The sequence below is a fragment of the Stenella coeruleoalba genome (genome assembly GCF_951394435.1).
Source record: "Stenella coeruleoalba genome assembly, chromosome: 9".
NCBI lineage: Eukaryota > Metazoa > Chordata > Mammalia > Artiodactyla > Delphinidae > Stenella > Stenella coeruleoalba.
In genome coordinates this window covers 104,465,488-104,488,814 of record NC_137155.1, presented here as the reverse complement: position 1 = coordinate 104,488,814, position 23,327 = coordinate 104,465,488, and the positions used below count along the sequence as shown (strand labels likewise).

At 57.6% G+C, this 23,327-nt stretch overlaps 1 protein-coding gene across 4 annotated transcripts in view; it reads left to right on the top strand.

Moving 5' to 3' along the window:
• Positions 1-23,327, top strand: part of PTPRN2 (protein tyrosine phosphatase receptor type N2) — a 697,620-nt gene that overhangs the window by 263,430 nt on the left and 410,863 nt on the right. For all 4 annotated transcript variants that reach the window (XM_079932273.1, XM_079932275.1, XM_079932274.1 and 1 more), the window contains exons 7-10: positions 5,480-5,698; positions 7,368-7,408; positions 8,461-8,840; positions 22,368-22,454. In XM_079932273.1, coding sequence (XP_079788399.1) covers positions 5,480-5,698; positions 7,368-7,408; positions 8,461-8,840; positions 22,368-22,454 — 727 coding nt within the window. The remainder of the gene's footprint in view (positions 1-5,479; positions 5,699-7,367; positions 7,409-8,460; positions 8,841-22,367; positions 22,455-23,327) is intronic.

The following is a 23,327-nucleotide window of genomic DNA, read 5'->3' as shown; positions in this document are numbered from 1 at the left end:
ACACCCTGGATCTCATCACCACTAGGCAGGTGTTGTGAGCGCTGGTGTGCCTTTTGGTGCTCTGTGTGTGTTTGTGAGGCCTGGCACCGCACGGCTGACCCGGGTGTGGCCGTGCGCAGCTGCTGCTTCTCCTCTGCACGTCCCTGCAGTGCATTCGCCAGGGCTCGTTCTTCCTCCATCGCTGGGTTAAAATTCAGGCAAGTCCCATGAACTCCAGTCACTCTTAGGTAATAAAAAGTGCGAGGCCACTTTTGTATTTAAAGTTTTAAAAATTGTGGCAAATACACATTGGTTTGGCTCTGATCATAGACTGAGTTCCTGTCTGCAGAACTGCAGCATGAAGCGTGCACACCTGGGCATCTCCCATCCAACCTTTGCTGCGGGGAGGGAGCTCGGCAGTTCTCACATTCAAAGGGTGTTTCCGTGAATGGGATCCAGATGCCTTGCTGATTCAGCCCATTTAGTTAATGTAGACGGATTTCAGGGGCTGCCCCGGAAGCCCTTCCTGGGAAGTTTCCTCCTGTGGGGTCTGCATTTGCCACCCAGCCCGTGTCTAGGCTACTCCCCTGAGTGTGATAGTGGTGAGGATGAGGGTGATGAGAGTGGTAATGGTGATGGTGGTGATGGTGGTGATGATGGTGGTGATGTGTGTGTTCGTATGTGCCTAAACTGTGTACTTTCATGTACACGTGGTGGTAAAGGCACTTAGGAGCAGAAACTGTTGTGTATGATCACATCCTCTTTGTGGAAGCAGATTTGTGTGAGGTTAACCGCACACCATTGCTTATTCTCTAAAGCTTGTAGCATTTGTCTGGGGGACCCTATTAAGACATATAATTTCTGTAGGTCAGGCCTGCAGCAGTTGTTCATGGGAGCTGATCTCCTACTCCAGGCCTTACATATTTGATGTCCTGACATTTCATGTAATTGCTCTGCTAGAGCCCACTTGGCACATTGAAAGCTACTTAAAATGTCATTATAAGCCGGCCGGATCTCGGAATTACATGGTGCGGCAGCCGGAACAGAGCGTCTCACTTTGATGCATGTGGTATTTGATTGTGCTCTGCGCCACGGTCCCTCCAGTCCACCAGGGCTGGCTACACTCTTTAAAGAGGATTTCCTCATTTCTCCTCATCTTCAGAGGACTGACAGTGGGCGCCTCTGAGCTGACTCACTGTGGTCAACCGCAGTTAGCGGGAGATGATCGCTGACACGAGTTAATTGCTCTCCTCCTAAGTGGTCAGCCGCTTAGCATCTACCATTGTATACCTATGGGTTTTTTAGTTATTTTTCACTAATGGTAATCTGAAAAGTTTCTTTTTTGGATGAGAGGAGACAGTTTTAGGAATTATATTTTATGATACCATTTTGAAGATGGATGTGTCTTATTATAGTTAGAGAGGCCCACGGAAAGTCTCTCCCGTTCTCTGGTCTTTATCTTAAAGAACGTGAGTGTTTTCACGCTGCAGGTCTGTTTCTGCTCTTCCCTCCAAATAAGGAGAATAGAGCTGAGGGAAGGTAAGGGAAAGGACATGAGGTAACTGTAGGGAATAGAGCTGAGGGAAGGTAAGGGAAAGGACATGAGGTAACTGTAGGGAATAGAGCTGAGGGAAGGTAAGGGAAAGGACATGAGGCAACTGTAGGGAACAGAGCTGAGGGAAGGTAAGGGAAAGGACATGAGGTAACTGTAGGGAGGGTTTCTCTGAGTTGTCAAATGTCAGCACAGATTATTGGAGGAGGGGCACAACTTCCCCTTAGCTATTTGGTTGTTAGACGTGGTAGACAGTCTAAACATTCGATTTCGCTTTCTCAATAACCCCTTCAAGTGGGAGTTACTGACCCATCTACACAGACAGACCCCGAGACTGGAGCCTGGGTGTGGCTGGCTGCAGAGCACACTTTGTCCCGATCGTGACTCCCTGTTTGTGGTGGGTCTTTTAGGATTTCTGACTTGCCCTGTGTTTGACCAACATCCTTCCTGCCCTGGGTTGCACAAAGCAAAACATCGCCCTGTGGGATGCTTTGAGGGGCTGCCGAGAGCCCCCACCCCTTCCCAGCCCCCCAACGTTGGGAGCTGACCTCACACAGCTCCTCCAGCTTTGCTGTCTGTTGTCACCCACCTGGGCTCTGTTCCGTCCCCTGAACCTCACATCCGGTCCATCTGGACCTGCCATAGAAACACATAGGCTCCCGCCAGCCCTGCCTGCTGCACCGCCATCCCCAGCTGGGTTCCTGCAGGAGCCGCCTCCGGCCTCCCGGCTCTGACCTTGTCGCAAGCCTGCAGGCCTCTTAGAATTGTACACCAGATGACGACTCACTGCTCAAAACCCAGCAAGGGCTTCTCATCCCACTCAGCAAAAATCCAGGTCCTTTTCATGGTCTGAGACCCTGTAAAGTGCCCCCGACTTTCACGCCCCGCTTGTTGCTCCAGGTCACCCACTCTGGCCGCCTTCCTTCCTTCCAGTGCTCCTGCCCCAGGGCCTTTGCGCTTGCTGTGTCCTCTGCCCACAGAGCGTTTCCTTAAGATAGTCCCTGGGCTCAGGACTTCCCTTCTTTGGGTCTCTGAGCTTTTCTCCGACAATCCTGTCTAACGCAGCATCGTCCCTCCCCACTGCCCCATCCTCCACGCTCTGCATTATTGTTCCCACAGCCCCGTCACCGCCAGACATTGTATGTGTTTGTTCTTAATTGTTTGTTTTGTTTCTTCTACTATAGATGAAGCAAGTGGAAGCAAGTGCTTTGCTAACTGCATTATTCCTGCACCTTGACAGGTAGCTGAGCACAGAAAACGTGCAGCGAACATTTGTGGAAGGAAGGAAAGAACGAAGGGTGGGAGGAGAGTTCCTGCTCTTGAGCTCTGCCGTTTAGGTTTGAGACCCTCTGGGAGGCCTGAATCCCTCACTGATTATCCACCTCCCTCATGACCTGGAATGTGTGTCTCCCACCCAGGCAGCCTGAGAGCAGCTGGGGGCAGGGGCGTGTGTGGGCAAAAAGATCACAGGGCGGCGACAGGCCCTGGCCCCCTGCACAGAGGACAGCACCAGGGCGTCAGCAGATGCGGACCCGGCCGCCCACAGGCCAGGCCGTGCCCAGGAGAGTCCGCCTGCTTCAGCCACAGTTCGGTCCGCGGCGACTTGCTACCCAGGGTCTGAACTGTCACCCTGACACCCGTGTGCCCCCATTCGCACGACGGTTCTAGTGCAGTAACCCCACTGGTCCTGTTCCTAAATCTGGAATCGGAGAGAAAGTGGACTCTTAGAAGGACATGTTCTGGACCCCTTGAAACCGGCCAACAGTGCGACTCAGGGGCTTAACCGCGAGGTGGTGAAACATCCTCGCAGGGCCCAGTCGGGGCAGGGAGTCCACCTTGGACCCTTGTTAGGAGGGACACAGCTCTGCGTTGAGGATGGTCCAGCGGAGAACAGGAGCAGATCCTCGGTGAACCAAGGCCCTGGGGAATGGAACGTTCTCCCCAGCTGAATTTCCTGGTTAAGTTTGCGTTCCGCAGAAACACATTTTGGATCCAACACTTGTTAAAAGACGTCTCGTAAATGTACTGATCCATTTCCTTTGCCTTGGTCGGTGTCCTGGGACGCCATGGTGGGTCCTGCCATGCTGTGGCCCCTGGCAGGGACCACGCCTGCAGGGGCCAAGCCTCGGCCTCTAGTTTCAGGGCATTGCGTTTCCTCACCTCTTAGGCCATGGCCGCGACAGTACAGACCCCTGAAAGTTGACGTGTCTATAATGCTAGAGGCTTAATAAACAGCTCGGTGTTGTTTCTCTTACTGTTTACTCCACCTTAGTTTTTCTCTTTTCTACGAAGCAACCTGTGCCCTTTGTCGTCCCAGAGAAGCAGGAATTCTGACGCTGTGTGGGGTCGGGGTCCCTCAAGCCTTCAGCCTCCTGCCCTGGTCTGGGTCAGGCTTGCTTCTCTGTTTTTACAATGTTTCTGTTTATGAGGAAGTGAGAAATATTTTTCCAGGTTCACTGCTGGAAGGCAAGCGTTTGGTCCCTAAACGTGTCTACGGGGCTGTGGGGGGAGGGATGCAGGGGGAGGTGGGGATGCAGGGGGGCAGTGCCCTCCCCAGGGGCTCAGGTCGGGGTCAAGGACCACGGAGGCAGCAGCCACAGGGAAGTCATCCGTCTGCATTTCCTTCCACGGGAAGCTGTTTCAAAGTGCAGGTTTTATTACCGTTCAGGTGTGGTGAGACCAACAGATCAGGAGAGGGTTATCGTGAAAAAGGTTGTTTCCCAGAGGCGGGGGCCACCCGGGGAAGCACCAGGCTGGTGACGGGGCAGAGGGAGGGGAGCCGTAGGCAGGGCCTTTCTGTGGGTTTGCAGGAAGGAGCAGGCGAGGCAGCACCGGCTGGTGTGAATAACGTCAGCGGCTCTGGGGCAGAGGGGCAGCCCCTAGTTGTTGGGACCCGGGCCCGGGGTGCGCAGGGCAGGGGGCCAGTCGCCTGGGGGCGGGGCGGGGCTCTGGGTTGGTTGGTTGGCATTTGGAAGCCGCGTCTGCTGTCTGTACATGTGGGCGGCCCCGGGAACGTCAGTCTCTCCGGGACCGGCGAGGCCCAGAGCTCAGAGCCTCAGGAGCTCCTGGTTGACTCGGAATCAAGGCCGGGGCTGTCACCACCCTGCAGCAAACCTTGTGGGGGACTCCGGGCCACCCCACTGCTCTCCAGCTAGCAGAGCTTTTCCTAGCATCTCCTGCACTGCAGGTCCAGGGTGAGGGACCATCGTAACTCTTTTCTTTTCAATAATATGAAAATGTCTTTCTTCCACTCTCACGTCTGAAGGATATTTTCGCTGTGTAATCTAGACTTCTGAATTAGACACCTTTTCTTTTAGTGGTTCAGATGCATCCTCATATGTAAATGATCCAGTGTGTACTTGTGTATCATGTCACGTATGTCGTGCTTACAGGGCGCTGGGTGTGTCCTGGGGCACCGCCGTCCTGGCCCCGCCTCTGGCCGATTTAGCGTCTCCTCCACCTCGGTTCTCTGTGCGGCCTTGTGAGCTCGGCTGGGAGCGGCCGTCGTGTGGCTCTCCGAGTGCCTCGAATCTCTGAGTTAATGCTCTTCACCGATTTCAGGGCATTTGTGGAGGTTGTTTTCTTTTCTTTGTCCCCTTCTCTCTCTCCTTTCCCTCTCAGACCCAGTCACACTCGTGGCGCCTGAAGCTGTACCACGTTGCCGAGGTGTGGCCAGCCCTTTCTCCCTGTTCCACGGATGAGAATCGTTTCCATTGTTTGTCCTCAAATTCACCAGCTCTTTGTTCTCCATCATCCAATCTGCGGTTAAGCCCATCCAGGGAGCTTTTAAATTTCAAATACTGAACTCTTCACTTGCAGAATTCCATTTGGCCCTTTTTTGCTCCCGTCCCTCTGCTGCGCTCACCGTTGCCACCCATCTGCATCATTGTGTCCTTGTTCTAACGCTGTCCCTTGTCTCGGTTTGTCTGTTTCGTGTGTGCCGTCTAGGGGCACGTGTTCAGGCTCTGCTGAAGGACCTGCAGGAGCGCCCGGGCAGCGTGGAGGGTCTGAGCGCCCTCGATGTGGCCGAGGCAGCCCGTGCGATAGCGAGCGCGATGCCAGGCGGGCGCGCGGAAGGGGAGCAGGACGGCGCCGGGAGAGGCGGCGGAGGGCCGAGAGGCCAGGCGGGCCGCTCGGGGGCCGTGCGCCACAGAGACGGCGTGCCAGGTGAGTGCCTCCCGGCCGCTCGCCGCGTGTGCGCGTGGTGCGCTGGGCTGCATCCTTTCTGCTGCGAGGTGGGATTCATGTTAACGATTTGTGTCTGTCTGAACTTTTGCCTCTGAAAGCCTCCTCCGCAGGCTGAGCCTTCCAGAGCACGTAAGCTGAAGGGCGAATTGCTCTGTGGAGGAGGGGGCTGTGATGCCTCCGGGTGAGGTTCCGGGTGAGCAAAAACAGGAGAGAAAGAGGTTTTGTCCGACTGTGTGAGCGAGTACAACATGGAGGCAAACATTTGAATAATAAAGTGAAAGAGGTTCATTCAAATGTCTGCTCGAGGCCACACCAGCCTCTGGGACTGCTCCAGGGAGAAAGCAGAGATCCCCACCCCCTGGCACATGCCCACTGGCGCACACTGACACACACACACACAGACACGCTCACACCCCGGCACATGCACTCACACACACACACAGAGACACACTCACACACACAGACACACTCACACCCCGGCACATGCACACTCACACACACTCACAGAGACACGCTCACACCCCGGCGCATGCATGCTCACACACACACACACACAGAGACACACTCACACTCACAGAGACACACTCACACCCCAGCACATGCACACTCACACACATCCCAACATTCACACTCACACACACTCACACACCCCAACCCGCTCACATACATGCACCCACTAACAGCCGCCAGGGAGCCTTGTGCGAGGGCCGAGCAGGGCAGGCCCCGTCTCCCCGCCTGACCGCTTCTCAGAGTTGCGGAAGCTACGTTAAAGCATGTAGCGCAGTGCGCTGCACACAGTAGGCACCAGGAACATGCCAGGCGCAAGGTGCATGTCCCTCCCTCCTCTGTGGGCTGGGACGAGGCTTGCCTGGAAGCTGGAAGCGTGGCTTGACCGATGCAGGAAAAGATGCTGGGCTGCTACTCGGACGAGATGGTCCCTGTCCGGGGCTGGGAGCGTCTGCAGGAGCACAGGAGCCACACAGCGACTCCTGCGTGTGTCTTCAGAGGAGTGGCCACCACAGGAAAGGACCCAGTCTGGAGGCATCTCAGCATGAGGCGTGTGGGTCGACACTTCACTTTCCTTTCTGTAACTGCGCGCTGCGCCTGGCCCAGCGGCTCTTTCTGCTCTGAGCTACCTGAGGATAACGCGTGGCTCCCTGGAACTGGCATCGCGACTGACTGACTGACTTCGTGTCTGAGTTAGTGTGTCAGCCCTCCTCTGTCGTGGACTTTACGGAGCGCCACCTCTGTACTGTAAGCGGAGGTTTTCGTTGTCGTGGGAATGAGGCCAGTTTCACTGTGCCTGACCTACTCGGTGGTCACCCTGTATGTCCTGTGACCTTTGTGCTGACATGCTGGACCGGGATTTTTTTTTCTCATCTTTATTGGAGTATAATTGCTTTACAATGGTGTGTTAGTTTCTGCTTTATAACAAAGTGAATCAGTTATACATATACATATGTTCCCATATCTCTTCCCTCTTGCGTCTCCCTCCCTCCCACCCTCCCATTCCCACCCCTCCAGGCGGTCACAAAGCACCGAGCTGATCTCCCTGTGCTATGCGGCTGCTTCCCACTAGCTATCTGCCTTACCTTTGCTAGTGTATATATGTTGGGCCAGGATTTTGATGAGCTCGTGTCTTTCACAGATAACAGAGTGCGAGACGGCGGTGCAGGATTTTACCAGGAGGTAAGATGGGGCGTGTTCGGGTCCTGTGAAACCCAGAGTCGCGTTAGTTTTCTTGTCCATAGTTTGGGAACGTACGTGAAATACAAAAAAAATTTTTTCCAGAAAAAGATAGAAAAACCCTCATAATCTCAAATTAATATTCCTCAGAACCACCCCCCCATCCACCCAGGGAAACGGGAGGACAACACCGCCTGATAAGACTTCACACCCACTTTGTGTCGTTGAGGTCGTCCCGCGTGTCCTGGTTTCTGAGGTTCATTTAACGGACGTTCGCAGGCTCTGGACCATGTACACCCACGGCGCTGTCCATGGTGGAGCCACCAGCCGTATGTGGCTGCTTGAACTTAAACCCACTAAAATTAAGTCCGTAAGACTTCAGTTCCCCAGCTGTGCCAGCCACACGCCCCACGCTCCCTAGTCACTGGGGGGGATGGGGAGACCACTGCTCCGCTGTCGTTGCCAAGGGGCCCCTCGACAGTGTGCTGGTCCAGAGGGGTCTGGAACAGGCTGATGCGTGTGCAGGTGTGCGCACACGTCCACCCACGGAGCGCTTTGTTGGTTTTCCCTGTTGGAGAACTTTTGCTCATTTGTATTAGCCTTAAGGATGCAGAAAGTCAATTCATAAGCAATGGCAGTGATGTGGTTCTACGAAACTCTATTTTGTCGGTGGGAAAGAAGAATTTCTGGTTAGTACTTCTCTTGTCAGATTATGTTAGTGGTTCCTGGTTCAGTGCCTGTTAGCACGTGGTGAAGAAAACACCAACAATTCTTTGACATGTCCATCAGAAATAAAAAGTGGAGGGTTCGGCTGTCCGAGTTGCGGAGGGAGCCATGGGGTCTAGGGACACGTTTCTAATTTGGGACGCAGAGGGAGAGGCCAGCAGAGCTTGGGCTCTCCAGACGACATGCATTCGGCCGGACGCCGAATTTGCCCCGTGTGGCCCACTCCAGCCCCAGGCTCACGTACGCCAGTGCCCGCTCCCCCGAGAGTCTGGTGCTGATGCCTCTCTGTGACTTGGGGCACATTCTTAGGCTGGTTTCCTTTCTGCCAGGTCAGCCGTTTGGGCGTCAAACTCGGGGACCTCCTGCAGGGTCCTGGGTCTCCATTCCTGCCTGGAGCCCCCCATCTTGCCGGGTCTTTCAAGACGGAGATCAAGAAATCGGAGGACCCTGAGGCCTCCCCGTCTTCAGAGGAGGATCGCGTTGGGGTGGAGAACATAAAGAGTCAGACCTACTCCAAGGAGCTGCTGCAAAGGCCGCCGCACCCGGAGCCGGGGCCGGGCGGACTTGGGGCATCGCAGCTCCGGGCTCCGGCGGCCCCGCAGGAGGACCAGCGCCCCGGCGCCGGGGCCCGGGGACCCCCCGGCCAAGGCCTGCGGCTGGAAGTCCAACCTCCCCAGGAGGAGTACGGCTACATTGTGACGGAAAACGAGTGAGTGGGAGCTTTTCATCTCTCCGTGGGTGAGATCCTGGCCCTGCGCAGGCTGGGGAAACGCTTTCATATTTTTCCCCATCTTCACCTGGAGGTGGAGGGTGGGCATCCCTGGTCTTGCAGCTGTGGGAGGGCAGCCAGGAACCAGCCGTCCCCCTGACTCCGTGTTCTGGACCGGGAACCCGAGCTTCAGGGTGATTCTCCACCAAATAAACCCCAAACAAAGCCCTGCCCGGCTCCTTGGTCCTGGCGCCATCACCTGCAGCTCAGGCCACAGGGTGCCTGTTGGAGCTGGAGCCGGGGTGTCTCAGCAGGACGGGCGGTGCAAGGGGCGCCCCGGGCAGCCCACGTTGGCTAGCACTCCAGAAGCTTCAGGTCGTCCGTATACTAGGGTATGAGTCACTCTTCCGAGGGAAAAACGTGCCGCCCACCATGGAGTGTTCTGTCCTCTCCTTAATTTTGTGCTGAGCGCAACAAGGGACAGAATCAATGCCACGTGCCCAGCAAGTGACAGGTGGTCGGCCTTGTTCTTCAGGCCATCTCACTAACGAGCCTGACGTTTGACGCTTCGTAACGGTGCGTTTCCTTCAAGGAATGGACGTGGGGATTCCGAGGGAAGACACGTGTGTCTGGCTGCATGCACAGGCGTGCGTGTGTGCAGGTGCGTGTGCAGGCGTGCGCACGCGTCCACCCGCGGTTTTGCTTCTGCGCCCTCCTGTGCCTCTGGTCTGCATGCACAGGCGTGCGTGTGTGTGCAGGTGTGTGCAGGTGCGTGTGCAGGCGTGCGCACGCGTCCACCCGCGGTTTTGCTTCTGCGTCCTCCTGTGCCTCTGGTCAGGCGTCGAGTGTGCTTCGGTGGTTGCTCCCCGTGGGGAGGGGCTCCGTCAGAGCGGGAACCGTCTCTCCTGCTGACTCCGCGGCCTCTGCGCTCTCGCCTCCGCGCGCGTTCACCGTCGCTGCACCGCGCACGGCAAACCCAGACGCTGCGTCAAGGCCCCGTGAAGCTGAAGGTGGTGTCTCGCCTGGGTTTGGAGGCTTCTGCAGCACTGACGCCTCGTTTCTCCAGCCTTTTCATGAAGATGCGCCTGCCCGTTCCGGCCTCCACACCTCCGGGCCGTGCTCCTCGCACCCTGTCTGCCTTGAGCCCCTTTGCTCAGAACTGGAACTCCCGCTGGGTGTGTCAGAGTCACACGTGACCCAGCGCGCATGGGGGCCTGGATGGTGCTGTTGCGTCAGACCCTTCCAGCAGCCTGCTGCCCGGTCTGACCTGTGCCGTGGGTTTTCCCTTTCTCAGCAGACATTGCTCTCGTGTGTGTGTGTGTGTGTGACGTGTATGTGTATTGTATGTTTCTGTGTGTGTGTCTGTGTGTGTCTGTGTTGTGTGCACATGGCTGTGTATATTTGTGTGTGTGCATGTATGTATACACGGGTGCACATGTATGTGTTGTGTGTGGGATGCATGTGTCTCTGTGTGGTTGTGTGTGTGCATGTGTGTATGCGTTTGTGCATACGTGTGTCTGTGCATGTGTGTGTAGTATGTACGTGTTCCTGTGTGTGTGTGCATCTCTGTGTGTGTGTGTGCGTGGTCACTGGAGGGACCCCTGTGCAGCTGCTCTGAGCACCTTTCCTCCCGCCAGGATGTCCTGATGCCCAAGGGCTGGTCCCCGGCGCAGGGTACGGGGCTGCTCCTGTCTGGGGCCTGGGGCTTAGCTGCGCACGCAGGAGACCGAGGCCCCATGGAAGTGCTGGGAAAGGATTCTGATCATTGGGAAGACTTTTTGAGTCTGCGTGAACAACGGAGAACAGAGGATGATGAACTTTAGAGCAGGACCATCCAGGCCTACCGTTCTCAGCATCACAGGAAACCCAGCGTGCGTGGACGACACCTGGATGGAGGGAGACCCATCTCGCCGGGTGTCTCCTCCTGTTCTTGCTGACTTTCCTGTAACGCGAAGCCACTTCTGAGCGTTTCTTCTCTGCGTCCAGAGTTCCTTTTCCTGAGAGCTTTTCCTTGGCCTCACCTTCGGGGCCTGAACACTTACCTGCTACAAGCGCGGGTTAAAGAAAAGGATCATTATCTTATCTTGGCTGATTTCCCGTCTTCCCTTTTGCTGTTTCTGTCGGATGGAAGCTCTGTGGTGCAGCCGACAGCCTTATGTCCAGAGCTCCATGTGTGTCACAGGGGAGACCTGCTCCAGAAGCGTCTCCCACCCTCCCTCCACGGACGGACGGAGGTTTCCGCCTCTGCTGTCAGAGTAACTGGGAACTTGGGATTCTCGGGGGCAAGATTTCACCAGATCTCAGTTTAAGCCTTAATGGATCAACTATTTACTGACAGGAATCCGACACTGTTCTTTTCTTCTCTTTATTTTAGTTGCTTGGTTCTTCCTGAAAGGAGGAGGAGCGTGCCGTCTCCTCCCTGACGTTGGCAGGGATGGCGCGGCTGGCCTCGCGCGTCCATTTCCTGGTGGGCGGGGCTGTCGTTTAATCCTTTGCCACTTGCATTTTCATCCTCTCTACAAACTGGATGGATTATTCAAGACGCGTGAAGGGCAGGGCAGCCATCCCAGGTCCTCCGAGGACGATTTAAAAGTAATTTCAAGTTAGGTTGGCAGGAAGTGACCACGGGACGGAGGCTGCATGTGAAGCAGAGGGGACGCTCACCCGCCAGCAGAGGCCAAGCCGCTTTTACAGCTGAAACCCTGGGAGCTACGAGGTGCGCTGGGCAGGGACGCCCCCCTGAGGAGACGAGCCCTCGTGTCCTGCAGGGACCTGTTCCTGTACAGGGGTCGTCCGAGCCGCGCAGACCGAGTTTGCGTGAGCACGTGCCGCGGCCCCCGCGCCCTCACGGATCACCTGGAACCCCCAAGGTGGGGCGAAGCCCGGGTCCCACTGGCGGCTGCCCCCTGGGGCTCAGTGCAGAGGCCGCGGAGGCCGCCTCGGGGTGGGAATCCCACAGCGGCAGATGACCCGGGTCGCGGCGGCGGCGCGGGAGCGCATGGGGGGACGCGCTCACCAGATCGGGGCGTCAGCCGCAGCGCTCGCCGCGAGGAGGCTGCCCCCGGGGAGAAGCGGAGCAAAGGCTGTGGGTCGGGGGAGGCTGTCAGGAGGGCGCCCAGGGGCGTCGGGCCGCGCTGCGCCCTCCCTCCTCCGGGCAAGGGTAGGGCCTGGGCAGTGGAGTCCGGAAGAAGGGGCCCCTTGGGGCAAGGCCTCGGGAGCGTGTGCCGCCCCAGGCCCGTGCACCAGGCTGCCCTGCCGGGCCGGGTGCCGTCCTTCTCCTCTCAGACACCTGCCGCTCGAGCCCTCGGGGAAGCCTGCCCGCCCTCCGCCACCCCTCACCACAGTGGGAGAGCCGCCAGCGCTGGCAGCCGGGGGGGGGGCGGGGAGGGGGGCTCCGCTCAGCCGCGGGAGGGGGGTGTCCAGCCCTGGTCTCCCTCCACCCTCCACCCCGCCCCGCCCCGCCCGAGCAGCCCCTCAGAGCTCACGTGGCTGCTTCCGTGCTCGTGGGCAGCCAGGAGTGGGTCCTGCCCATCTCTGCGGTTCCTCCCTCCCTCGCTGGAGAAGGAGACCTCCAGAATGTCGGGGGGCGGTTCTGTGTATACGGTGGCAGCGCAGACTGTAGTTACTCGGCGCCTCTCTCAGGCCGTGTCTCGGTGACGTGTTCAGGTGTGGCCGCCTCTCTGTGCGGAACCTTCCTGGACAGCCCTCCCATGACACCATCCATCCTTGCGTTCGTTTGTCTTTAAAAGACGGTCTTCGGTGTGAGGGGCTTACTATCACTTCAGATTGGCGGGGGCGGGGGGGTGCCGTAAGGAGTGAAAAGAATCATTCTTTGTGTATTAAAAAATGGTAAGAAAAAGAAACAAAAAATATCCCAAATCGAAAATTCTTGACTGCATAGTTGGTAGTTCTGGGAACTGTCAGTGAGAAGAACGGTGAACAGTGGTCTTCAGGCCCCAGAGGGTGGCCCAGTTCTGCCTTGTCTGTTTCCTGCCGGCCCTTCTGGACTTGGCGCCCCAGCTGTGAAATGGGACGAGTGTTGAGGACCCACAATGACCGAGACACAGGAGGTGCTCACAAAAGGAAAGAGATCCGGACGTAACACGGTGTAATTTTTCCCCTGAGGCAGTCAGACATATCTCCGTTCAGCTTGGTGGGTTGTTTTGAAATTCAGCTGAGGAAAGTACAAAAGTAGGCTGTGAGATTCAGACACCCCGGGGTGTCTGTGTTGTTAATGAAGGCGTAAGCAGTGTTAGCCGGGTGGGTCCCCACGCCCGCGATCCCGTGTCACAGCTCGAAACAGATCTTTACCTGTAAACGTCTCACCCCGACCCAGCTCTCTCCACGTCGCTCTCCTCGTACTGGTTGCAGGAGCCCAGGGACGGCGCTCAGCCCACCCCCGCCCGCTTCCTCTGCCGTCACCTGGGGTGAGGTACCTCCCTCCCCGCCCCCAGCTGACCGGCTCCTCTCCTGTCCGGGAGGCTCTGCCCACGCTGACGCTGCCGTTTCCACGCCAGCCTTGCCCCTGCAGGACCCCTCCCAGGTCTCCCCGCATCCCCTCCAAACTTCCCCCTCAGGAGAGCGCTCCGTAACCTAAACGTGACCGTGTCATTCTGTCCCCGACGACGACGGCCTTGCCCAGGCCAGGGCCCTGCAGCTCCATTTCCCTCCCCAGCCTGCTTCCTTTCCGCTCTGGAATGTGAGGGGTCCTGACAGGAGGCCTTGGGTTTGCTCCTGGCCCAGCACGCTCAGATGCCACCTCCTCCAGGCAGCTCTCCTTGGTCAGGGTCCCTCCTCCAGGGCGCCGCCCTCCCCTCAGAACCTTACCTGGAGGTGGAATGACACACCCTGTGGGGTTCTTCCGCTTCGAGCAGGGGCCGCACCAGCAGTTGCTCAGCTGCGTCCCAGCCCCTGGCGCCTGGCTCCTCCAAAGGCGCTGGTGGTCTGCGGTGCTTTCCTTCCCCCTCGCACCCTCTGCAGTCCCCCACCTGCTTTCCCCGCACGCGTCCCTCCCTTCCTGATGTAGCCCCAGTGCTGCTGTAAGATCACGCAGGCTCCCCGGCTCGAGGCCCTCACCCGTCCACCCGGCTGCTGTCACCTCAGGACCCCGCCCTCCAGCCACCCCCGGGCTCTCATGTTCGTGGTTCTGAATCGCTACGGGAAAACACTGACTCCTCAGGTGGGCTGGGCTGGGCTGGGCTTCTCTGTGGAGCCCCCTCTGGATCTGTTTACTTAGCTGCAGACCATGCCTTCATGCAGACATCATGCTTCTCGTGGCGGCTGCTCTGTCCGTCTTGGACCCCCAGTGCCAGACAGGCACTGGGGGTGCTGGGGGAGTAAGTGACAGGGTGAGGAGGGACTTCCGGGAGCTGAGGCCTCCGCCCGAGGATCAGCCCGCTGGGGGCGGGCTGTGCGTAAATGCTAGGAAATGGTTGTAGCTGATGTGGGAGCCCTTCCCGAGGCAGTTCGAGGCCCCGATGGTAACGGAAATCCAAGTCACAGAACTGAGTCTTCAGAAGCGCCAGTGGCAAGGCTTTTGCCTCTGAACAGAGGTTCTGCTTAGAAAGCCCTACATCTGCATCCTCAGTGATGGTCTAAGGGAGCCTGGGGGTCTCGAGGATAACCTGCCGGTGGCCGCGCTCCAGGGGCCTGGGCGGTGTCCCCACGGCCTCGGCTCGAGGGCCTGGGCGTCCTGGGCGCCGAGATGCAGCCACGGGGCCCCCGTCCGAGAGGCTTCCCGGGCTGTCAGTTTCGTATTTTTCACGAGGCAGCAGATCTGTGTTTGCTCTTCCCTGTGCAGAATTTTGAACACACACAAGAGCAAGATACTGACCCAGGCCCGGCGACCCAGACAGCCCAGGCCGGTCACACCCCACCTACTTCCAGCTCTCCTCCTTTGAAACAAATCCCAGTTATACTGTCTTAGAAGCATTTCATGAAATATCTTTAAAATAGAGGGATTCTTTCTTTTTAACATACCGTAATGCCATGTCACACCTACAAAGGACCCCAGATCCCTTAATATCGTCAAATATGTAGTCTGTGTTCAAATTTCCAGTTGTCACATCAGTGTCAGAACTTTGTTTTCGTTTATTAGCTTGTTGGCTCACGTCTGCTGAGGTCATAGAGCCGTGCTGGAGTTTGACGTCTGCTCTTGGCTGGAATTTTAGACCTGGAGGGTAGCTCACATTTGCCTGGCCTCTAACCGTGGTGGTGGACGGAGTGAGAAAATGCCCTAAAGGTGCAAATGTGATGGGTGTTGAAAACAGTTTCAGTGCCTCTCTGGCCCAACGCCTTCCAGGTCAGCTTGGCCATGTCTGGCTGCCCAGAGGTGCCAGAAGGGACGATGGTGCCAGGGGACCCTTATGGTCTCTGACTGTGAGCCCCCTTCCCGCACGGGATCCTTCTGCTGCAGCAAAGGGCGAGATGTGTTGTTGGTGGGCGGGGCCGGGCGGGGAGGGAAGCCCGGCCCGCGCCGAGCAGGCCTGGAGCCTGGCCCTCCAGCCTCTGTCCGCCGCATGGCTGTCCTTAGAGCCCGACTCCTACCGGCTGGTTCTACAGCCCAGCCTGGGAGTGCGGAACGTAGGAGCGTCTGGTGACGTGGGGACCCTGCTCTCGTTTAGCCATGAAGACCTGTACCTGTGTGTACGTGTCTGCAGCTGCACCTGCGCGGATACCTGTGTCTGTACACCTGCATCTGTGTCGTCTGCTTAGGTCTGTGTCAGCTATATCTGTGTACTGACATCTACCCCTACGCCTACATTTATCTCTATCTACGTCCATATCTGTGTCTGCATGTCTGCACCTACAGGTACACCTGCACTCATACCTATACCTACGTCTGTACCTCTGTACATCTCACATCTGCGTCATCTATTTGTGTCTGTATCTGTCTGTCTACATCTACAGCTACACCTAACCTACACCTACACCTATATATCTATAGCTACACCTATATATCTATACCTACATCTATATATCTCTACCTACACCTATATATCTATACCTACACTTATATATCTATACCTACATCTATATATCTATAGCTACATCTGTATCATTTACATCTACATCCATAACTGTATCTACGCAGCCCCCCAGCTGCTTTGCTGTTGGATTTCCATAATCGTTGGGGAAGCTTAGCTTTTTGTCTTCAGTGATGCCCTGAAATTCCACAGTGATCCCCACAGACCCTCACACCCTAACACCTGCAATTGATTTTTTGCAAAGTGTCTCAGCTGTGTTATAAATGGGCCAAGACTTGAATCTGTCAGAAGTTAAGCAGTTTAAATTCCACTCCTACGTATGAAGGACTAGGAAAGAGGGAGAAAAATATGAAAAGATGAGATTTGCCCTGCTGTCAAAATAGTAGTAAGTCTGCAAGTGAATAATGAAGCCAGAGGGAAAAGGAAAACTGGAAAAAAAAAAAAAAAAAGTATCCAGAGAGGAGACTCGGTTGAGGCAGATAGGCTTACGTAGAACGATGACTTGAAAGCTTTACTAGAACGCTAGCTGTGGATACTGGTTACGTCGGAGTTGGTTTCAGGCTTCAGATGAGCTTGCAGGGCCCCTGCTTGGAGCTCTGCGGGGGCAGGCGGGTGGAGCGGCACAAGCAAAGGCCCCGCCTGCGTCAGGAGGCGCGTGGGCACCTCAGGGGCTGAGATGAGGCTGGAGGACGGGCAGTGAGCGGTGAGGTCTCCCCAGCAGACGTAGGACGGCCCTGCAGGCGCCAGGGGTGGGTGGCGAGGTCAGGGTCCGCTCTGCTGGATCCTCTGCTGCCCGTGGAGGAGGGATAAGGGGACCTGCGGTGGATGGAGGAGACCGGCCAGTGGGCATGCTGGCCGTCAGCACCGTGCCCGCCTCGCCCTCTGTGCTGCGGGCATCGTCTGTGCTGTGACCTCGGCTGGACGGAAATCTAGCTCGGCAGTTGCACCGCGACTGCTGGGGTGAGGAGTCCGCCCTGGCGAGGTCTGGGGTCAGCCTCCGGGGCCCGGGGGTGGGACGGGGGAGCCAGCAGAGGGCCACCCGCTGCTTCTCGCTGCGGGGCTGCGCTGACGGAGGCCGTGTGTCCCGAGGGGGCTCGGTGGAGGGTCCCCACGAGTGGGTGCCGCTGGAGGTTAGGGCCGCAGGAGGGGCAGGGAGGAGAGTCACGAGAGGGGCTCCCGGGAGGAGATGGTCCCTCCCGCCCCCCACTCCTCCCGGACCCTGATCTGCGCTGCGCTGTATGGGACACACGGCGTGTCTGGGCTGCATGGAATGTCTTGGAAGCAGATGAGAATGACCATCTCAAGAGATGCAGGAAAAGCATTTGACAAAATTCAGCTTCCTTTTATGATAAAAATTCTCAGCAAAGCGGGCATAGCGGGAACATACCTCAACGTAAAAAGGCCACGTATGACAAACCCACAGGTAGCGTCACACTCAACGGTGAAAAGCTGAAAGCGTTTTCCCTTAGGTTGTGCTACTGTTGACTTGCTCTGTGGTTACCATGAGGCTTACATGAAACATCTTCTCTTTACAAGTCCCTTTTAAGTGGATAGCAGCTTCACTTTGCATACAAAAGCTTTACATTTTTATGTTTTTGACGTCAATGCACTTTTTATAAAGGTGACACTCTAAGACGTTGTATACTTAGATTTGTATTAAGCGGTTGGCAAATTTTTTTTTCCTGGAGAATAAAATTGTTTTGGAGAATATATTTATTCAAATATATTATGGAGAACATATTTGTTAAAATTTTGAATATATTTATGTTGAGACGCACAGTCTCATCTTGATGTTAAAAAATGCTAAGTTGTTAACATACAACAGTTTTTTATCTATTTATGATTTACCTGTGAAGAGTTGATGGTTGTTAGCAGGTTGTTAGCAGGTTTTAATAAGAGTAATTCAGGGTTGGCAGAGACTCGGGGTGAATTTGCCTGTGCTCCGCGATGCCGGGGAGCTCAGCCCTCACAGGAGCTCAGTGTGTCTGCCCAGATTGTCATAGGCTCACTCACTCACGCTCTGAAAAACGGGGCCTTCATTCGACTCCTGCAGGGAGGACAGTGGCGCCAGACGGGAGTTGGGAACTTGAATCACTGTGACGCCAGCAGGATTGTCCTCATCAGAAGCGTCACTTCTCTGCATCGGGGAGAATTCCTGTGGGTTAGCAAAAATTTTAACTACCTTATAGGATGATTTAAAAAGAGAAGCATCATTTTGTGTTGTAGTGATGGGTGCGGATAACTGGAATAATCGGTGAGTCCCGTGAAAATCTCATTTTGTTCATTGATTTCAAGTATCATCTCAAAAAACGTTGTATCAAGGTTGACTCGTTTTCATTTTGTGACCCATCACTCATTTGGTTCCCAACCTTCGGTGAATTTTCAAATAAATAGTGAGATGTCCGCAGTGAGGAAGTGAAGCGGCGGAAGCGCGGTCGGCTCCTGGATGCAGAGTCCTAGACGCGAGCGTGGGGCTGGCGGGGCATCCGGCCCCGTCGCCGCATCCCGTTCTCTGCTTGGTTTCACGTGTCTCGTAAGTAAGAGACGATAGCACTTGGAAAAATAAGACCTGGAGAGGTTACGGGTGCAGACGCTCTTCAGTCCGGTTGGGCTAAAATCCAGGCAGAGGTGCAGCAGTTGGGAAGCCGACATCCCAGCGTTACCTTGACATTTTCCGTTTCCATCTTTCTTTGGGGATTTACTAGCGTGATCTTGGGCAAGGGATTTAATTTCCCGAGTCTCAGTTTCCACCTCTCTCGAGTGAGGTTAATACGGGACCTTCCTCCCAGGTCTGTGTGAGCAGTGAATGAGAGAATTTCCGTGGAGTCACGCACGGCCGAGGGCGGAGGGACGCCTTCCAGAAGCCTGCACTGGTCCTAAGCTTTCTGCCCCTTACGCCGTTTTCACTAGTCTTTATTTTCAGAGTGGCCTCCGAAACTCCCTCATCACCTCCTCGTTTTGGCCCCTTCCTCTAGTCCAGCACTGACTCAGGACACTGCGGCCATCGTGGGGCTGTGCGTGTGGCCATCAGGCTCTCCTGAGAGCGGGGCGCGGCTGCCCCTCGGCGGGCTTCCGTCGAGGTCAGGACGCCGACGCAGTCCATTTCGCCTGTTCTGCTGACTTGGTAGCTCCCGGCAGCAGCCTTGTTTAACGCGGTTGAACAGCAGGAACGTGCGGCTTCAGAAAGGAAGTGACTTAGTGAGGAGGCCCGGCCCAGCTGTCGACAGGAAATCCTTCCTGCCGCTGACAACCAGGCAGGCAGGGGACCCCCCGGCCGCTGCCGGCTCTGACCTCAAGCTGCTAAAAGCGCCACCTCTCTCTTCCAGGCGGCGCTGGGCGTCCAGGTAATCAGGGTGGCAGCTGTCACAGGCGGGCCCCTGAAATTGCACATGCTGTATCCGTCCATTGATTTTTGAAATGAACCCCAACTGCTTTCTGAGGAAGTTCAGACCATGACATGACAGCTGATGGCCACATAGTTTAAAAATAAAACAGAAACAACTGCGTGCTCGTTTTGAGTACAGTCAGCACCTCTCGTTTGTCCGACTTGCACGAGAACGGAGCCGCTGTTGTCCTGAGCCATCTGCCTGCCGGAGCCGTGACAGCGAGATGGGAGGGGCCGACGGGGTCACCGCGCGGCTCCGGTCATCGAGGTGTCTCCTTGGAGAGCAAGCCGGCCACTGAGAACATTCTGGGCTGGCGAACCTCATCATTATCTTCAAGGCTGTTTTAGATAATCTCGTAATGGAGGAAAATGTTCAGTTTCTGGGCTGTGAGGGTGGAAGAAGGTAGGGCCAGGAGGCTCACAGTGGGCCTGACATCCACGACGGAGGCGCCGGACTCCGCATCTCCTTACGTTACCCCTTGTTGAAGACAAGCTAGGAAACGGGGTTCGTGGAATCTCGTAGCAACCTGGTAGGGAAGTTGGTTTGTGTCCGGACTCTGGAGAGAAAGGAAAAGATAAGAGCTGGTCACGCCCTCCGCAAGCCTGCAGCTCGTGGACAGACAGGACCGAAATGCGCAGAATCCTCAGAGACCTTTGAAAATAAGTGGTTGGAGTCAACGTGCAGGGGGGGTTCGGGGAAAGGAAGGAGCTCGTGGCCTCAGGGCTGAGAGCTGGCGGGCCTGCTTAGTGGCCAGAAGCCGGGGAGGGGGGGCAGGGCCCTGTCTTCCTGACGCCGGGCTGTGGGACTCGTCCCCCTCTGATGTGGCGGTATTTCTCCTGCGCACTGAGCTGGCGCTGTGGTCAGCACCGGATGGCTCCCTCGAGACCCGTGCCCCGTCACCAGGGCACAGGTGCCCGCAGGGCTGCCGTGCAGCCAGGCCTGTCCTCGCGCGGAGCTCGGGGTCCCAGCAGACTTCATGTAGATGCAGACGTGCTGGAGCACCAGGCTGGCTGAGGGACAGACGGACCTGACCTGCAGCTCCTGGCAGGCAGCGGCGAGGCAGGCACCAGGGTTCCGCGTGGACTCCTTTCCCGGTTGGCAGCTGACCTCCCGGTGGGGCTGAGATGCCAGCTCTGAGAGGTGTCCCTGGGATTCCGTGAGTGAGGGGACGGGGATGCACACACACCTCTTTAAAAACATTCTTATTTTAAAACCTCTGGAGAGCGTGTTTGGGAGGTTTGGGGGACTCGTCCACCCTTGATGGGAGGGTCCCCAGCCCTGAGGGCTACCTACTCAGGAAGCAGGATGGGGGTGGGGGGTAGCCCCTCAGCTGCAGACCGGGACCGACCTCTCCTTCCTCACCTTCGGAAGAACGGCTTGGAGGTTGCAGAGGGTTTGGAGTCACCAGAGGGGTGTGGCGAGCGGGCCTGGCACAGTCAGTAAAAGTGGCGCCGCTGGCAGCAACCGGTGTCCCCACCCAGAGAGCACATTCCAGCTCCTTGGCTGGGCTGGCGGCCCGTCTGCCCCCAGGGAAGAGGTGGGTGTAGCGCGAGGCGCCGCGGTGGGCGGCGTGCCTCGCGGCCCAGACCTGCCGCCAGCTCGCGGTGGGACGCGCTGATCGCAGCCTCCCGAGCGCTTCCTCCACTGGGTGACAGCGTCTTCTGAGGGACGCGGCGGTCAGCCTGGGAATCTCAGAGCAGTCGCCCCCAGTCCCGTCGCTGCGCCTGCTTCTCCGCATCTCCTCGGGGCGCAGAGGCGTCTGGAGCCCTCCCCTGACGCCAGCCGACGTCACAGCCCTTGTCGACGCGTCTGCGCGGGGATTCTGCCTCCGCCCTTACCGAGGCGTCCCGCTCGCCCGTGGTCTCGCTCACCTGCTGGTCCGTCCTGCCCGCACAGCTGAACCATCTCAGCAGGCTGCAGGGCCTGCCCGGCGCCCACCTCCACGGCCCCCGCCTCTGGGACCCCCCTCGGTTCCTTCTCGTGCCCTGCGCCCCTGCTGTCTCTTGGAGTCACGCGGTCCTGGGACAGCCCATCGGGCACCCCCTGCATGTTCACCGCCTTCCACTCACACGGTGCCGCCCTCTGTGGGGGGCGGGAGGGGCAAGCGGGCTTGGCACCTGGGTCCTCGCGGCCGTCCCCCGGGCGTGTCTGTGTCCCCACCTCCTCTTGCCATGGGGACCCCAGCGGTGGTGGATGAGGGCCCACCTGATGACCTCACGGACCCTGTTTCCACGTGAGGCCACATTCTGAGGTTCCGGGTTTACGACGTGAAGGTGTGCGTTTTCGGTGACGCGGTTCAGCCCCCAACGACACAGGCCCTTTCCCTTGTTGGTGACTTTGCTGCTTGTGTCCCCACTTGGATATAAACCCCAAGAAGCAGCTCAGTGTCTGTTGCTGAATTTCCCGGACAGCGCCCGGCACCCAGTGGCTTTCTTGCACATTTGCTGAATGATGAATGAATGATAGGCTGGGACGGAAACCCCAGCTGTCGACGGTGCTCACGTAACCGCAGGCGAGTTCTCCTCTGAAGGGCGCTGACGGGCTTTCACGGGCAGCGCCTGGGGTGCGAGACAGGCTGGGCTCAGGGACCTGAGTCACATGCGCTGCTGGAGGTGCCCCCCTGGGGACGCTGGCCTTGCTGGGGGTCCGAGGCTCCATGCTGTGGCACATGGGCCCCTCTGGGGAGTCGCTGCTGCTGCACTGTCCTGCCATCCTTAAAAGTGTGACTTTTCAGTATCCTCACTGGCGCAGAACTCATTTTAGAAATGAATCCGAATCCACTTAAACACATGCATTCCCTCCGCACGTTTGACGCCCCTCCTGAACTTGGCTTCCCGGCCTCCGCCCTCCTCTCCCACCTCCACCCCGCTCTCCCCCGCTCCCCGCTGAGATGAGCCAGTTGCTGGCTCCTGGGCCCATCACGCTCCCCTGACAACCCCGTTCGCATTGTGGTGTTGGTCTTCTTGCTGGAAAATGCAGGTGGTTCATCACGGCTTGGAGGCCTCCGCTCCCGGGTGGCTGCAGCCCAGCCCTGATGTGACAGGGGTACAGCCGGGGCAGTTCTCCGAGCAGGGCAGGGCGGGAGGGTGGGCTGCGGGGGTCCCTGCTCCTCGGGTGCGACAAGCCCGCCGCGTAACCCTGTGCTCTCCCCGCAGCCCGCTGAGCCCAGAGAAGGGGACGGAGGTGCTGGAGGACGTGGCGCGTCTCCTGGACATGCCGGCGGGCGTCTTCTCGGACATCGCGTGAGTGTGGGCGGGGCCCTGGGCGTCTTCTCCGTCTGGTGGGTCCACCGTGCGCTTGTGGGCTTCGTTAATTGTGTCACAGAGAAACTGGTGAGGGAAGAAGAGGAAGGAAAGGCCCAGCGGGCTCAGGTTGTTTCTGTAAGAGCAGCTGAAACCCGAGCATCATCAGAAGGACCACAGTCCCCTGAAAGAACCCCGCCCCAGGCTTCAGGTCTCCCCGCTGCGCCAGGAACCACCCAGGAGGCTCTAGACCGTCAGGACGGCCTGGCCCCCGCAGGCGAGCCAGGGCCTCGGGGCTGGGCCCTCAGCTAATGAGGCTCTTCTGACAGCTCTGCGCACGTGGTGGTCCACGGGGACGGTTATCGCTGCACAGATGTTTACCGAGCGCTGAGTGCCCGGGTGGAGTGGAGAGCAGGCAGGGTTCCTGCTCTGGGGAGCTGAGCTGCCAGCAGAGGTGGACACATAGACAGAGCCAGAGAAGGTCAGGCACCTTCCGTCCCGTCCCCGTGAACAGAGGGATGAGGCCAAGAGGGAGGAACCTGGGGCAGGAGACCCCACCCACGGGGGGGACGTCCACATGGGAGGGTCATGCGGCCGTGGGAGCCCGGCCCGGAGCCCAGGTGGCCTTGGTCCCAGTGCTGGAGCCAGCGCGGATGTTCTCCAGGAAGGCGCCTTTCCAGCCGCCTGGAGAACGAACTACAGGGGACCCAGGTGGAGCCCAAGTGCCGTGAGGCTGCTGAGGTCTCCGGGGACGGGCCGTGGCCTCGGAGCGGGAGGGGCGGCGGGAGGGGCGGGTGCGAGATGAGTCACCCGCTGGCAGAGGGTCCATGTCTGTTCCGTTCAGCCGCACGCGGGCCCCCGAAGCCACTTGTA